General features: G+C 46.1%; 1 protein-coding gene across 1 annotated transcript in view; it reads right to left on the bottom strand.

Annotated features, from left to right (window-relative positions):
• mpped2a (metallophosphoesterase domain containing 2a) overlaps positions 1–16,117 on the bottom strand; it is a 231,905-nt gene that overhangs the window by 175,509 nt on the left and 40,279 nt on the right. Inside the window, exon 3 of the mRNA XM_038806054.1 lies at positions 11,252–11,433. Within this exon, the coding sequence (XP_038661982.1) occupies positions 11,252–11,433 (182 nt within the window). The remainder of the gene's footprint in view (positions 1–11,251; positions 11,434–16,117) is intronic.

Here is a 16,117-nt window from a genome sequence, read left to right as displayed (position 1 = left end):
GAACAGCCAGCCAAGTTCAAGACCAACGATCGCTACCTGATGGATGAGCCCAGCAGAGACAGAGCCACTTTCTTTGAACCAGCCAAGTAAAATCCAGATAAAGGCCTTAATCCATTTGCACAGTGCCGGTCGCCTTGAAGTATAGGCTATTGTAGCTGATAGGTGTAGTTTAACTCGTAGATACTGTGTTTGCATGTTGTGATAACTCTTGTGTTTGTAAATAAATCATCTTTTGAACTAAATAACTAGTTGTGTGGTAATTTGATCAGCATAAGGGAAAGGCTTGTGGTTCACCGAGATAAATACATAGAGCTACAGAAGGCAGCTGGGTTCCAGCTTTGGCAGCTCCAATCGGCAGGACCTGTGGATCAGGCCAATAGCTCTTTGCAAGTGCGGGAAATGCTGAAGGCCCCCAGCAGGAGTCGCAGTGGTGGCATGGATGCATCTTCAGTGGGAAGGAAGTGGCTTCCATTGTGGTAGGGCATACTACTAGGCACTAGGAAACCAGTAGCTCACCTCCATGAAAAGTGCTCAGAAACAATCCCAACTATCCTGCATATCGTTGGACACCGCGGGCAATTTAGCACAGCCAATCCACCTAACCTGCACATCTTTGGACTGTGAGAGGAAACCGGAGCACCCGGAGGAAACCCAGATGCGGTGAGAAGATGCAAACACCATACAGACACTCACCCAAGGCTGGAATCGAACCCGGGTCCCCAAGGCAGCAGTGCTAACCACTGTGCCACCGTGCCGCCCATACAACGAGGCAATCATTTGCCTTTTGCCAATTACTTAACATTGCCTCTTATTGTGAAAACGAATCTCAGTTCTTATCAATAATAAAATAACTGATGGTTTTGCTGTAAACAGGATGTTGTTAAAAAGGCAGAACTACCTCGCCGCAACCGCGCCCCGAAGCCGGCACGTGATTCTCGGATGTGCGGAGAATCGGGGCCATTTGCGCCAGCGCGGTGCAATCGGCGGGGCCATTGATACTCGGGCCTGGATGGGCCGAGCGGCTGTGCGGATACGACAGAGTCCCGCCGGTGCCATTCACCCCTGGTCGCTGCCGGCGGGAACTCTGCGCGAACGGTCAGGGGGCGGACTGCAGGGGGGGGGGGGGGGGGGGTTCCATCTCTGGGGCAGGACCTCCGATGGGGTCTGGCCCGCAATCAGGGCCCACCGATCGGCGGGCCAGCCTCTTCCCCCCGGGCCTACTTTCCTGCACGGCCGGCCCCTGAACACCGACACCATGTTGAGTCAGGGCCGGCGCACTGAAGAAGTCCCTCGCGCATGCGCAGGTTGGCGCGGCCCAACTGCACATGCGCGGGTTGTCGTGGTGCCCATTTGTCGCCGGGAAGGGAGGCTGGAGCGGCGTGAACCGCTCCAGCGCCGTGCTGGCCCCCTGTGGGAGCCAGAATCGGTGGTCCCCGTGCCCGTTTCGCACCGTCGTGAAACGCGACGGCATTCACAACGGCGCGAACACTTGGGCTCCATTTGGGAGAATCACCCCCCTCATCTATGTCACTGAGTCCTATTTCACTGATCCAAGAAGCTGGTGGGTCAACTTAGTGGTTTGCTACGATTCCTCAGAGCAGGGAACCGAAGTCACGGGCTGGCCAGATTAGATAAATGTGAAGGAGATCAGAAAAGCAGTTGGGTACCACAATCTGGCAACTTTAATGGGGGGAGATGGTCACATTTATCCTGTTCTGTCATTCACTGAGATCATGCTGATCTGCAGCTAACTCCATATGTCCACCGACACCCCTATATCCCTGAATCAACATCCATAAATTCGAGATTTAACATTAACAATTGGCCTTACATTAATTGCCGTTAGCAGAAGAGTTTCAGACTTCAACCACCCTTTGGCCATAGAAGCATTTCCTAATTTAATTCCTGAAAGGTCTGGCTCTAATTTTTTGACTATGCCCCCTAGTCCTAGACTCCTCCACTAGCGGAAATAGTTTCTCTCTATCTACTATATCACTTCCCCTTCATATCTTGAAAACTATAATCAAATCACCCCTGCCTTCTAAATTCCAATGAATACATCCATACTGTGTGTAATTTAACCCTTGAAATCCAAGCACCATTCTGGTAAATGCTACGCTGCGCTTCCAAGACTAATATACCCTTCCAAAGTTGCGGTGCCCAGAATGTTTTTTAAAATTTATTTATCATGGGATGTGGGCATCACTGGCAAGGCTGGCATTGATTGCTCATCCCTAATTGACGTGAGATGGTGATGGTAAGCCGCCTATTCAAAGTACTAAGATGTCGCCTAATCAAGGCTTTGTGTAGCTGAAGTATGACTTTATTTTCGAGTCCTCCAGACAGAAGGGCCAGCACTCCATTCGACTGTTTGATTATTTTCTGTATGAGTCATAACTTTTTAATGGCATGCGTACCTGGAGCCCCAAGTCTTCACAAATCTTCACGGTTTCTAGCTTCTCGCCACCTTGAAAGATTTATTTGTTTTATTCATTCATGGCGCACTCAATTGTCTTTGAACTGAGAGGCTTGCTGGTCTATTTCAGAGGGCATTTAAGAGTCAACCACAATGCTGGTTGAGCCAGCAATGGGTCAAACCCAGTTCCAAAAGCAATGAAAATCATTGTTGTGGATCTGGAATCATGTGTAGGCCAGAGCAGGTAAGGGTGGCAGATTTCCTTCCCTAAAGGATATTAGTGAACCAGATGGGTTTTTACAACAATCGATAACGGTTTTGTGGTCATCATTAGACATTTAATTTCAGATTTTTATTGATTTCAAATTTTGCCATCTGCCGTGGTGTACACAAGTCCCCAGAGCATTACTCAGGATTACAAATGCAGTGACAGTAGCACTATGCCACCCTTAGGTGGACCAACAATCCATCAATTGCTCACCTGTTATAACCATTACACTGTCATACTGCAGACCAATCTACCTGCTGTGCCAAGTTAGCTGCATTACCGCTGAAACCAGAGACAGGGCTGGAAAGAGCAGGTCAAACCCAGTTCCAAAAGCAATGAAACTCATCATGGAGTTGTGGTAGTATGGCTAGAGAGATCATATTACCGGAGAACCAGGCTGCCATTGGTACAGCAGCCTCGCTGCCCATTGGCCCAGGCAAGTCATGTGCCTCTCTGCCAATTGGTTGTGGCTGGTCATGTGACTCCCCGCCGATTGGCTGAGAGATTGGTAGCTCCACCTACAAGGCGGGGTATAAGAGCTCGTGTTGGCTGGCAGTCGGCCTTTCTCTGTATGACCACTGCCTGGCTCACATCTAGCGTATTAAAGCCTGTTGTTTGGAACTTCACTATGACTCGAGTCTAATTGATGGTGCATCAGGAGGGAGCTCTCCTGGGTGATCTAAAGACCTATGAAGTCGGTCTTGGCCCTTATTAATATGACCCAAGACTATCACTGAATTCTACTTGGCAAAGAAAGCTGCCGAAGCAAGAATACACTGCCATCCCAGAGCAAGTAGATCAAATGCAACTTCAAAAGGTATGAATTAATAATTAAAATTGAAAGGCTAATGGAAAGCTGGTCTTCATCTCAAGGGGGCTTGAATACAATGGGGAGAAAGTTTTGCTGTAGTTATATAAATTTCTGGTTTGAGCCTATTTGGGATAACTGTGTTAGTTCTGGGCACTGCACGTCCCAGGACGTATCTAGTCACCTTGGAGGGGAGGCAGCATAGATCCAGCAGATTGATGCCAGGGCTAATTGAGTCAGGTAACACATGCGAGTTTTGCATTGCCTCAAGTGTGAAATATTAAGGGGGGGATATAATTGAAGCGATAACAAGATGGTCAAAGTTTACAGGGTTGATAGAAACTATTTCATCTGGCACGGAGTCCAAAAGAAGGGTCTCTATGTAGCCCAAAATGCCAGGTTGCCATCAGAAAACAAGTCTTCAGTCAAAGGGCACCAGAAATATGAAAACCTCTCCCCCTGCAGACTGTTGAGGCTGGGAGTCAAATTGAAAATTTCAAGACTGGGTGTACCTACAACTTAGGGACTGCAGAGGTTCAAGAAGGCAGTTCACCACCACCTTCTCAAGGGCAACTCGGGATGGGCAACAAATGCGACACCCACATCCTACAAATGAATAAAAATAAATAGCTTTTTGTTCGGTGAAGGAATGAAGGAAATACAGAGCCGAGGTGGGTTAATGAAGCAAAGATACAGACGAGCCATGCTCTAACTGAATGGCAGACCAGATTCAAGTGGTTGAATGGCCTCCTCCTGTTCCTATGATCCTAGTAAGCATATTTGTGAGGCAATCCTCCTTTAAAATCGGGAGGACCTTTCTTTGTTTCTGTAAATGAAGGGGTTAACAATAATAGGGAGACAAAACGGTATATTACACTCGCAGACGCTTAAAGGCCAAACACTATTAAAAAAACCTCAATACTTTCCCTTAATAAACAAGTTATGGACTTAACTTCTTTTTGCAAGATACTAGGGTAGCCTGAAACTATAGCAGAGGTTGGCATAATCTTCCACAATTTAATAATAAAAGCCATCCCTCAGTTTTTGAAATTCTGGAATATCCCCTGTGTGCATCACAGATCAATTTATGTGGCACTTTTTCACTAATCAAAAAGAAATGGAAGGTTGAAATCAGCTTACTGTATATTGAGCAGCAAGAAAGCAAAATACAATTATTGCAAATAAATTACATTTTCCACTCTTGAGGTTGATTGTTCAGACTACAGCTGAGTACAATCGAACATTACTTTTAAATATGTCAATACATGATTCCATTTTCTGTGCAGGACAGACTTCAACCAAATAATTTAATCTTTTAATTGCAGCTTCTAAAGTTTTGTTTGAAAATCACACCATATCATGGCATGTGTGTTATTCGCAGAACAAGAAGCTTATTGCACATGGTTAAGTGGCATCTGGGAATCGAAGGTCTTAAAAACATTTATATACGTGTTTTCCAAACCTGCCGGCGTCTCAAAGTGCTTTACAACCAATGAAATACTTTTGATGTGTATTCATTGTTGTATGGTAGGAATTAAGCAGCTCCTGTGCACAGCAAGAACCCACAAACAGCAATGAGATAATGACCATATAATCTGTTTTGTGATGTTGCTTGAGGGTTAAATATTGGTCAGAACACCAAGGAGAACTCCTCTGTCATTTGAAATGGAGCCATGGGATCATTTACACCGACCCAAACAGGAAAATAAGGCGCAACTTAACATCTCATCCAAAAACAAACATCTGCGACAGAGCAGTCAACCTTAATTTTTGTGCTCAAGCCCTGGAGTGGCACTTGAAGCCGGGGCCTAGTGGTTCAGAGGTGAGGGAGAGAGTGTTACCATCTTAGCCATGACTGGCACCTGTCTTGGGGCCAGCTGTGGCTCACTGAGAAACACATTCACCTCAAAGTCATACTGTCATGGATTTGAGGCCCTCACTCCACTTCAGTACAAAGTGTAAGCTGACACTCACAACGCAGTGCCAAGGAACCGCTGCAGTGTTGGAGGTGCTGTCTTTTGGATGAGATGTGAAACCCAGCTCCCGTTTTCCTTCACAGGTGGGTGTAAAACATCCCATGGCATTATTTAAAGAGGAGTTTTCCTTCATGCCACGACCAATATTTATCGCCAAATCAACAACATAAAATGGATTATCTCATTATCCCATTGCTGTTTTCTGTGAACTTGCTGCACACAAATTGGCTGCCACTTTTCTGCATTACAACTATGGCTACACTTTTTTTTAAAGTACTTAATTGGCTGTGAAACACTTTGGGATGACCAGAAATAGTAAACGGCTTTATATACATGCATCTTTGATGTTGAAACAACAGACCGATGGAGACGGAGAATCCCATTGCCTAATCACAATTCTGTGTTGATGAAGAATTGAAAAATCACAAGAAGCTGACATTACCTTCCACTTGCTGATCAAAATTACACTGTTTGATAACTTGAGTGAAGGGGAGACTAACAAATAACTGAAGAAACCATCAAAGATCTCATTAAAGATCTTCTATTGTATTATGTTCAACCATTTACATATTACACACAACCTGCCATGGGCTCCTGGACACCATGGTAGCAATGGTAGAATTCCATTGTTCTTTAAGGAGAACAAATGGAGGTCACCACTTAAAAGTAATAGCAGCATTATCAAACACCACGTTACATAGCATAACCAGCCATTCATTAATGCATTTCCCATTGTTTCACTAACAGTATAAAAAGGTTTTTAGCTCCCAGGTATTGAGTATGTGATAAAAGCCCTCAATCACAAGTATGCAAGAACAATTGGAAAACACTCAGCAAATCGCCAATTTACCTGTTTGTTTACTGAGATGGGGGAGGGGGAGAAGGAGGTAATTAATTGGTGCAGCCTGTTGGGCAATCTTAAAGGTGTTTACTAATGCTCTTGCTTTCACGAAATCTAGAACGACGACGTTGCCAACAAAAACATTGGGCAAGATTTCCCTGACCGTTCCCACTGGGAGGATGTTCAGGTCCCGCCAATGGTGACCCCTTGGTTCCCTGGTGGCGGAGTGTGCGAACAACAGTAAACGCCATTGACAGCGACGTTACTGGAAGATCCTGCCTCCAGTGAATGGTGGGCTGCCGCCACCGCCACAAAATACGCCACAGAGGGGTTTAGAAAATCCATTGTCTTTAAAAAAAATTGAGGGGTGTAGGGATATGTTAAGGATTATTTCCTCTTCAGTGTCAGGGTATAAAGCACCCATGGGTGGGGAGCCTTTGGAAAGATGAGCAGGATGTGTCATTGCCTAGTTTGCCTATAGTATCCAGGCACTGAAGAGAAATTGAGCCTTGATATGTCTTATGTATCCTTAACCAACGAGGAGTCAAAACGATGAGAAAGAACTACAACAATCTGCATCGATTTGGCAGCTTGAATGGAAGAAAACATCTCAAGAAGCTTCACAGGGCCGATCATCATGCAAAATGTGACACCGAGTCACATAGAGAGATATTAGAACAGGTGACCAACAGCTTGGCCAAAGGAGTCGGTTTTAAGAAGCAGCTGAAAGGAGGGGAAGGTAGAGTGGCGGAGAGGACTTGTGAAAGGATTTCAGAGCTTTAGGACCTCATCAGCTGAGGGCTAAAGTTGGTTACAAAGACAGGAAGGGGTGAGGCCATGAATACACGGATGAAAATTTTTAATTGAGGCGTTGTCGGACCAGGAGTCTGCAATGTACATAACTACAAATAAGGAAGCTAATCTGTTTATGTCGAGGTTTTTGTACCAATACTCAACAAATTCATATCAAATAATTCTCTCCATAATTTCAACATCAAATTTTACATAAGGACAAAAACATAAGACAAAGAAGCTGGGGAGGCAGTGGCGTAGTGGTATTGTCGCTGGACTAGTAATCCAGAGATCCGGATTCAAATCCCACCACAGCAGGTGGTGGAATTTAGACTCAGATCACACAGACGAGTATGTACCCGAAATGACAACGGCGAAACACCCTGTTGACCCTGCAACGTCTTCCTTACTAACATCTGGGGGCTATGGGCCCTGACAATATTCCAGCAATAGCACTGAAGGCTTGTGTTCCGGAGCTTTCTGGAGCTGTTCCAGTACAGCTACAACACTGGCGTCTACCCAGCAATGCAGAAATGTAGAAAATTGCCCAGATGTGTCCTGTACACAAGAAACAGGTCAAATCCAACCCAGCCAGTTATCGCCCTATCAGTCTACTCTCCATCATCAGCAAAGTGATGGAAGGAGTCATCAACAGTGCTATCAAGCGACATTTATTCCGCAATAGCCTGCTCATGGGCCTCAGTTTGGGTTCTGCCAGGGTCACTGGACAAAAGAGCTGAATGCCAGGGTTGAGGTGAGAGTGACTGCCCTTGACATCAAGACAGCAATTGGCAGAGTATGGTATCATAAACTGGAGTCAATGGGAATCAGCGAGCAAACTCTCCGCTGGTTGGAGTCACACCAGGACACAAAGGAATGTGGTTGTGGTGGTTGGAGGTCAATCATCTTAACTCCAGGACATCACTGCAGGAGTTCCTCAGCATAGTACCCTAAGCCCAACCATCTTCAGCTGCTCCATCCATGATGGATGGACCTCCTGGCCATGTTCGCAGATGACTGACAATGTTCAGCACCATTCGCGAAGCCTCAGATAATGAAGCAGCCAATGTGCAAATGCAGCAAGACCTGGCCAATATCCAGGTGAGGGCTGACAAGTGGCAAGTTACATTTGCACCACACACGTGCCAGGCAACGATCATCTCCTACAAGAGAGGATCTAATCATCACCCTATGACTTGTTTATTTACAAATCTATGTACATCCCAGTATTTTACACAAGGTTATACTTCTGCTTTCCACCAGATCTGTTATTTAATCATGTGATGTTGCCTCCTAGTTAGAGCACCAGTTACATCAATATCAGGTGCTCCTGATGTTAATCGTTTACTCTCTGCCCCCCAAGTCTTTATCCCAACTCTGTTTATCCTCCTACATCTCTCCCCAATCTTTATCCTAACTTCATACATCCTCCTATATCAAAATCCTTCAATTCCCCTGGACTTCAAAATCTATCTCAGTCTTGAACAAACTCGATGGCTCAACATCCACAGCTCTCTGGGTTAGAGACTTCCAAAAGATTCACAACCCTAAACTTATGCAAGTTAATTCGCCTGTCAAATCAGCAGAAGAAGGAATTTGATCCCTATGTTTTAAGTGTTTCAAAAAAAACATAATCACTATTGGTTTTATTGCAAAAACCCAACTCGCTCACTAATGTCCTTCTCGGGAAGGAAACTAGCCATCTTTACCCCAGTGTAGCTGACATGTAACTCCTTTCCCATGCCAACATGGTTGACTGACTACCTACTACTATCTAAAATGGTCCAACAAGTCCAAGGGGACCAAACCAATAAAATAATACGGCTTTTCTACCACATGGAATTTTCCCATCATGCCCTACTTCCTTCTCCCACTCCAGTCCCACCCCCCCTTCCCCCCCCCCTCCCCCCCCCCCCCCCCCCCCCCCCCCCCACCACCCTCCACCACCCTCCAGAATGAGACTGCACTTTGCTCTACACCTACTGTCAGTGCAAAGCAACACATCTGTTCAATGGCACAAGAAGTGTAGGGTCAATGCACCCTTAAGACAACCGCAGCAGCAACTACTTGCATCTGTATAGAACCTTCAATATAGTAAAACAATTCAAGGCGCTTCACAGGACCATTTGCCAAAGCACCTTTGTCATGTAGCCAAAGGAGTGGACATTACGGCAGGTGACCAAAAGCTTGGTGAATGAGGTAGGTTTTGGAGAGCACGTTAAAGGAGGAGAGAATGGTCGAGAGGACAGGAGCTTATGGCCCAGGCAGCTGAAGGCACGACAATCAATAGCGGGTCAAATGGAATGGGAAATATACAAGAGACCAGAGGAATGCTGCACTCTGAGGGTCATGGAACTGAAGGACTTTACAGACACATAAATAAGCGTTGATGGGATATGTCCCATATACACCTGTCCATTAGTGGACAGAAAATCCCACTGTTTTTGTTACTGGTTGGAGAATCTAATAGAGGAGGCATAGGACTGGATAAAAAGGCACCATGATCCCTGCACTCCTCCAAGGCTAAGAAGTCAGGCGTGACTCCACCCATGATACTGATGCGGTCCTGCATCAATTTAACACTGGAAACAGTGTTCATTTCTTAAAGTTCAGATTTCCACCCATTTCCAGGAGAAAGTCTACCTTAGAGAGCTGCTGGCCAATCGGATGGTCCACATGCTCTGTAGTCACAGCAGCACCAGGTTGGAGCAGCGGCCACTGCTAGGACTACAGGCAGTCTCGATAAAGAGGAGCCTGGACTCCGTGCTAAGACCGGGATATCATCAGGCCTGGCTGGCGAGGAGGATAGGGAGTAAGGAGGTGGGTCTGAGAGGTGCTGGAACAAGGATAATGCAGGTAGTATGACCTGGGGGTGACAGGAGGCTGCCACCAATGGGCTCAGGGAACCTGCAATGGCGGTGTCCTTTCCCGCTATCTCCCCTTGCACTACACGCTAATGCTGCCAGGCTTCCCACACTGCTTGGGCCTTCCTCTGTGTTGGGTAAAATAATAGCAAAGGCTGGATGAAGACCTTAAGTGGCCACTTAAGGGCTTTAATAGGTTGTACCACACACACACATACACACACACACACACACAATTTTAGACTTAATGAGCCAGATATGTAGGTGGCGAAAAGTCACCTAATAAATTTCATGCATCCCCTCTTGCCACCAACCCCATCCCCACAAGCATCTTCAAGGCCCTCAGCAGAGGAGTGTAAAATTCACCCTGTGAAATCAGAGCTAGGCATTCAGAACAAAAGTTCGGAAACACTTCTCAATGCAAAGGATCACCTTCAAAACATAGCGTATGGTAGCTCAATCAATCATTTAAGATCAGAGATCAATTGATGTTTACTGACCAAGGGTATTAAGGGTTCAAAGCCAGGGCAACAGGATGGAGTTAAAATACTGATCAATCACAATCTCTTCGAACAGCCTCGAGGGGCCGAATGGCCCTACTCCCATCCTCACATATTCTTTGGGATTCAAAGGAAGTCTTTGGAAAAGGAGAGGCGGCTATTCTCTTGGGTTTGAACTGACTTTGAATCCAGAGATGCAGACGATGTGGTCCGAAACTCCCCCAATTGACAATATGCAATTGGAAGTGGGTAGCTGCGGAGGCTTCAACTCACGGAGAACTTGCCTTTTACGCTATAGGAAAAGAGTCTACTTTAGATGAAACATTGGAAAGGATAAGTGACAGGAGGGCACATTTTACCACCTATATCTGACATCTGATCAAAGGGGCCATTCATTTCCTCCTATTACCTGCTAAGTAGTAGTGGTTTAGGACTGAGTGGAGGTGTGTAATAAATATTTGAAGAACTGACCCCAGAATAGGGCACAGATGTTTCAATGTACCCCTCAGCTTCTGCCAAGAATTAGTGCTTTTGATTAAATAGTTTTTAGGAATTGGGGTCAAGTCGGTGTGGGGAGGGGGGGGTGGGCATGGGGTGGTGGTGGTGGTTAGTGATGCGGGAGGAAAAGGGAGACAAAAGTATTGATAATTAGAATCCCATCTTCCCATTGTAGCAACCTGCAGTCATCGGGCACTTTGATTTAATTATCAAAATTGTGAATGGCATTCGTACAACAGAGGTTAATTATGGTCACAAAGAGCGATCAAAAAAAAAATGGACTCTTACCTAACCAATCGTTGAACTTCTTAACCTCCGTGGGGAGTCCCAGCTCTGTAAAATCACCCGTGTGAAGCAGTATGTCCCCATACGGCATCTGAATGCCATCTGTTCGGGAGTGTGTGTCTGAGACGCAGACGAATCGTGTGTGGCCTGCTGGTTTCGGAGTGTCATATGGGACAGGGTCAACCCTGAGTGCATGCACAATAAGATAAAGAGACAAAATCATGGCATTAACAAGACATTAATATATCTGCTGCTTCCTCATTAGTGACCAGTCCAGACAGAAATGCAGACCAGTTAGCATTAATTAACCTTTAAATTGCTCCACTGATAACTTGCACACACACATACACACACACGTACATGGGTCACTCGGGGAGTGGGGAATTAAAACATGGGCTGCGTTAGGAACCATGTCCTTTTTTTAATAAATTAAATTGCAATTACAAATGATTTACAATACCTCATTAAAAATTACGCTCTAATTAAAGTCACTTCAGAAACTGCGGCCAACGCTGTTCTACAATTAATTTAACGTTTTTCAGACAAGGAGAAATCAATTCCATTTTTTTATAGCAGGAAAAGGTTTCTCAGCTGATGACAGCACTTGTATGTCTGCTTTTTTATATAAAGAACATATGATTTATTAACCCATTAAACACCACAGGAGTATAATAAGTCCAGAAAATGAGGTTATATTTCAAATTTATTCAGAGAATGCTCTAAAGTAACGGAGTTTTTTTTAATTGCAAGAATATAAGAATCAAGAATACATCACAACAAAAGGCCATTTGGCCCATCTTAATTCATCCTATCTTCTGTCATTCTGACTCCAAATTGTTCCTTCAATGCCTCGAAGGCTTTCTTTCTTTTTACTTGACCTGGAAATCCATTCCATGTGTTGAACATACGTCGTGTCAAATACATTGTCATCACTAGCCCTCACTTTTTCCTTTCCTAGCGTGACACTGCATCCTCTGTCAAACTATTGTGGTTTAGTTGGAAGTACTGTTTCAGATCTACCAATTCTCTATTTTTCACCATGAAATGAAAATCGCTTATTGTCACGAGTAGGCTTCAATGAAGTTACTGTGAAAAGCCCCTAGTCGCCACATTCCGGCGCCTGTCCGGGGAGGCTGGCAAGTCATCCACAACTTGACAGTATTACCTGAAGGCCATCTTCCTTTCAAATGCTGAACGTTGGTCAGCTGGGGCTCAGTGGATAGCACTTTTACTGCTGGGTCAGAAGGTTGTGGATTCAAGTCCCCCCCCCCCACTAAACTGGCTTGTGCAGCAAATCCAGGCTAACGCTCCCGGTGCAGTACTGAGGAGTGCTGCACTGTTGGAGGTGTCACCTTTTGGAACAGCCATGAAATCAAGGTGCTATTTGTCATTACACTATTCAGCAGAGAGCTGGATTGTATTCTCTGGTGCCAGTGACAATATTTATCCTTCGACCAATATAAAAACAGATTATCTGGTCATTGTCAAATTGCAGTTTGTAAGTTGTAATAACAATCTTTATTATTGTCACAAGTAGGCTTACATTAACACTCCAATGAAGTTACTGTGAAAATCCCCTAGTTGCCGGCGCCAGTTCAGGTACACTGAGGGAGAATTCAGAATGTTCAATTGACCTAACAGCACGTCTTTCAAGGCTTGTAGGAGGAAACTGGTGTACCCGGAGTAAACTCGCGCAGGCACAGGGAGAACGTGCAGGCTCTGCAAATTCAGTGACCCAAGCCGGGAATCGAACCTGGGACCCTGGCGCTGAGAAGCCACAGTGCTAACCACTGTACTGCCCGTTAGCTGTTGGTGTTCTTGCATTACAGGAATTATTATACTGCAATATTAGCTGGGAAATGTTTGGAGATGTCCTGTGGCCATGAAGAAGGCTATAGAAAGTGCAAATCTTTCCTGACATTCCTCATGGTTAGGGCCTGTGAACGCAAGGCCCACCCTCTTCTCTGCCCTAATGCACACTAAGCCAAAGGCCAGAATGTCTCCCTGCTTGGTGAACAAGCACTGGTCACGGTACTTGAAATAAACTACGGTTAGACCACGGTACAGTTTGAGTAAGGCTCACTCCATCTCTTCTGGTTTATTCTTTCTCAGGCACTTCACCCTTACCCTCTTGAGAATTTGCATGGACACTTCCTCAAATTGTGATGGTAACAGGGGGCAGGTACAGGTATGGGGAGCATTATACAGTTAAATGGGGGAGCGAGGGGGTCTGGCTTGGCCATGAATAATAACCTGGTGTGTAACAGAGGTGGGAGATGGTCACTGATACCATACATTTCTGAAATTGCTGACGGTTCACCCGCTAGCACAGCAAGTTTCCCTTGTGTGTAGTTCTTCCACGCAGTATTTGATCTCCCATTCGATTCTACCATTGTTCCCGAGTTATGAAAGGTAGGGGTGGGGGAGAAAGTTTCCCATTGCCGTTAACGATCTAGCAATTACTGGTGCATTGAAGCATCCTGTGGTTAAATAATCTGTTTACATTCTGTTGGCATGTTAAAAATGACCTTAGTCAAGATATCGAAGAGCACCTACACCTATGGCAGTGTATCTTTATTATAAGTCTGAGGATGGACAGAAAGAGAAAACTGGTAAACAAAGAGAGCAACTGGATCTTTTTTGTTTGTCAATTTGGTTGGGTTTGGTGTGCATTAACATAACTCACACGGATTGGATGGGTTAAAGCTAACACCCACATTCAATAAGGAAGCTGTGTAAGATTACCAGCTTCAGAGTAGTGACACTCTGTGATGTGTTGCCAACTGGTGTGGGGGTTGCTGAAACTTTGGCTTCAAAAAAGAGTTGCACCAGTTCCTGACTGGAGCAGAGGTCACATCACATAAAAAGCTATTTACTTTACAGAGAAAACTTCATCAGTATGATCTCCTGGACTGATTTTAATTGTCTGCGATGGCTCAGTAAGGAATTTTACACAGCAATCATTTCCATATCAGCTCAGACAGGTTTCACTGACTCTTCCTGGAGATCACGGGCTCGATTCTCCGCCCTGCCGTGCTACATTTCTGCCCCAGCCCGCCGGCGGGGTTTCCCACTGTGGGGCAGCTCCACGCCTTTAGGAAACCTCGGGGCGCCGGCAAAACGGACAATCACGTGGGTGGAGAATCCTGTTCCATATGCCAGAGCAGATTGGACAGAGAGCGACAGGGCAGGGAAATGTCTGCTCAATACATTCCAGTCGTCGTTGGTGTGGGGCAGAGCCTGATGAATCACACAGCCTTTTTCTCCCCATCAATTTTCTACATTCACAAGTGCGTAATAATGAGTTTCTGTAGATTATTTAACCTGCCAAGATTTAAAATACGTTCCAAACACATATATAAACACTTGGTAAATTAGCTGGCAAGAAAAGCTTTTATTTGCTTACACTTCTTCGAATTTGGATATTTGAGCCGAGAGCCATGATTTAATGCCCGCGTCGTGTTTGACTTGGTGATGCAAAAAGGCCTTTTAATGTCGTGAGAGGTCTCTCGCAAGATTTGCGATACTCAGCACACCTCGTGAGATTTAACAAAATCTCGCGATCTGGATCTTGCCCACTATGCGTGTGATCCAGATTAGCATACTGGCTCATTTAAATATATCTACTCTGTATTCTCCTGAGGCCCGGAAACTAACAGCTTCACCTTGGAGACTTCTCGACGGCGCATTTAGCACCCATCCATACAAATGTGGACCAGGCGTAACAGCACATGGAGGGTCTCCCAGGCCATTGTAGGTCCCAGGTAGTCAGGCTCTGGGCAGGGTGGTACCCTGGCATTCCTGCTGACACTCGGGCGTCTTGGCACTGCCACCCAAGCATCCTGGCAGTGCCACCATCGCATTGCCAGAGTCCCCAGGTGGCAGTGCGAAGTAACGGAGCACTGTCAGGGTGTCAGGCCGGAATTCATGAGTGCCTGGGTGCCAGGTTGCCAATTCCAGGGATCAGGCCCAAGGATGCCTTGTCCTTAAGAGGTAGAGTGAGGGGGCTTGATGACCCCCTAAGAGGTAAGTTGGGGCAGTGGGGAGTGGATGGAGGTCCAAAAGCCATAGTGTGGGAGTATGGAGGGGGACGAAAGATTGGGGCGACATTTAAAAATGGCATCCCGATCCGCGAGTACTCTTCCTGCACTGACAAGCTGAAATGACATAAGTGTAGCCTCGATGGGGCGCTCCTCACCGAGGCCACAAAGATTGCAGAGTCCCGTTAGATAGCTCCCGTCAGGAACTGGTGCAACAAACGTATCAGCAACCCCCACACCAGTTGGCAACACATCACAGCTATCCCAATAGATAGGGGTTGCTCTCGGTGCTGAAACACCCCACTATAATGCTCCCAAAACGGGATTCTGTTTTTTACGCATTAATTTGCATCCGAGATATTGCTCTCTTAACAGCAGAGAGGGTTAGGGCGAGATGGTAAAAGGGAGATCCAATAAGGGAGTGATAGAGTAGGTGTAGAGAAATAGTCTGGAATTTTACAGGCGTTCCCACTGGCGGGATCTTCTGGTCCCACCAACAGTTGCCCCCCCACCCCGCCACGGGTTCACTGGCTGTGCAGGGGAGACGGGGGCAGATGGTATGCAAACAACGAGAAACCATGTTGACAATGGCAGGACTGCAAGACACACAGGGCAGGATTCTCCGACCCCTCGCCTGGTGGGAGAATCGCCGGGCTTCGGCGTGAATCCTGTCCCTACCGTCCTCCTAATTCTCCCGCCCCCCAAAAACTGGCCCGGCGTGAGTCGCACCGCCCGCCTCAGAGAATGGCGGGGTCCGGCGCAACTCAATGGGCGCCGGGGCTGCCCGAAATCTTCGGCCCGCGATGGGCCGAAGTCCCGCCCGTCTGTT

The sequence above is a fragment of the Scyliorhinus canicula genome, chromosome 9 (assembly GCF_902713615.1).
Source record: "Scyliorhinus canicula chromosome 9, sScyCan1.1, whole genome shotgun sequence".
Lineage (NCBI taxonomy): Eukaryota > Metazoa > Chordata > Chondrichthyes > Carcharhiniformes > Scyliorhinidae > Scyliorhinus > Scyliorhinus canicula.
This window is presented reverse-complemented; position numbering and strand designations above follow the sequence as displayed.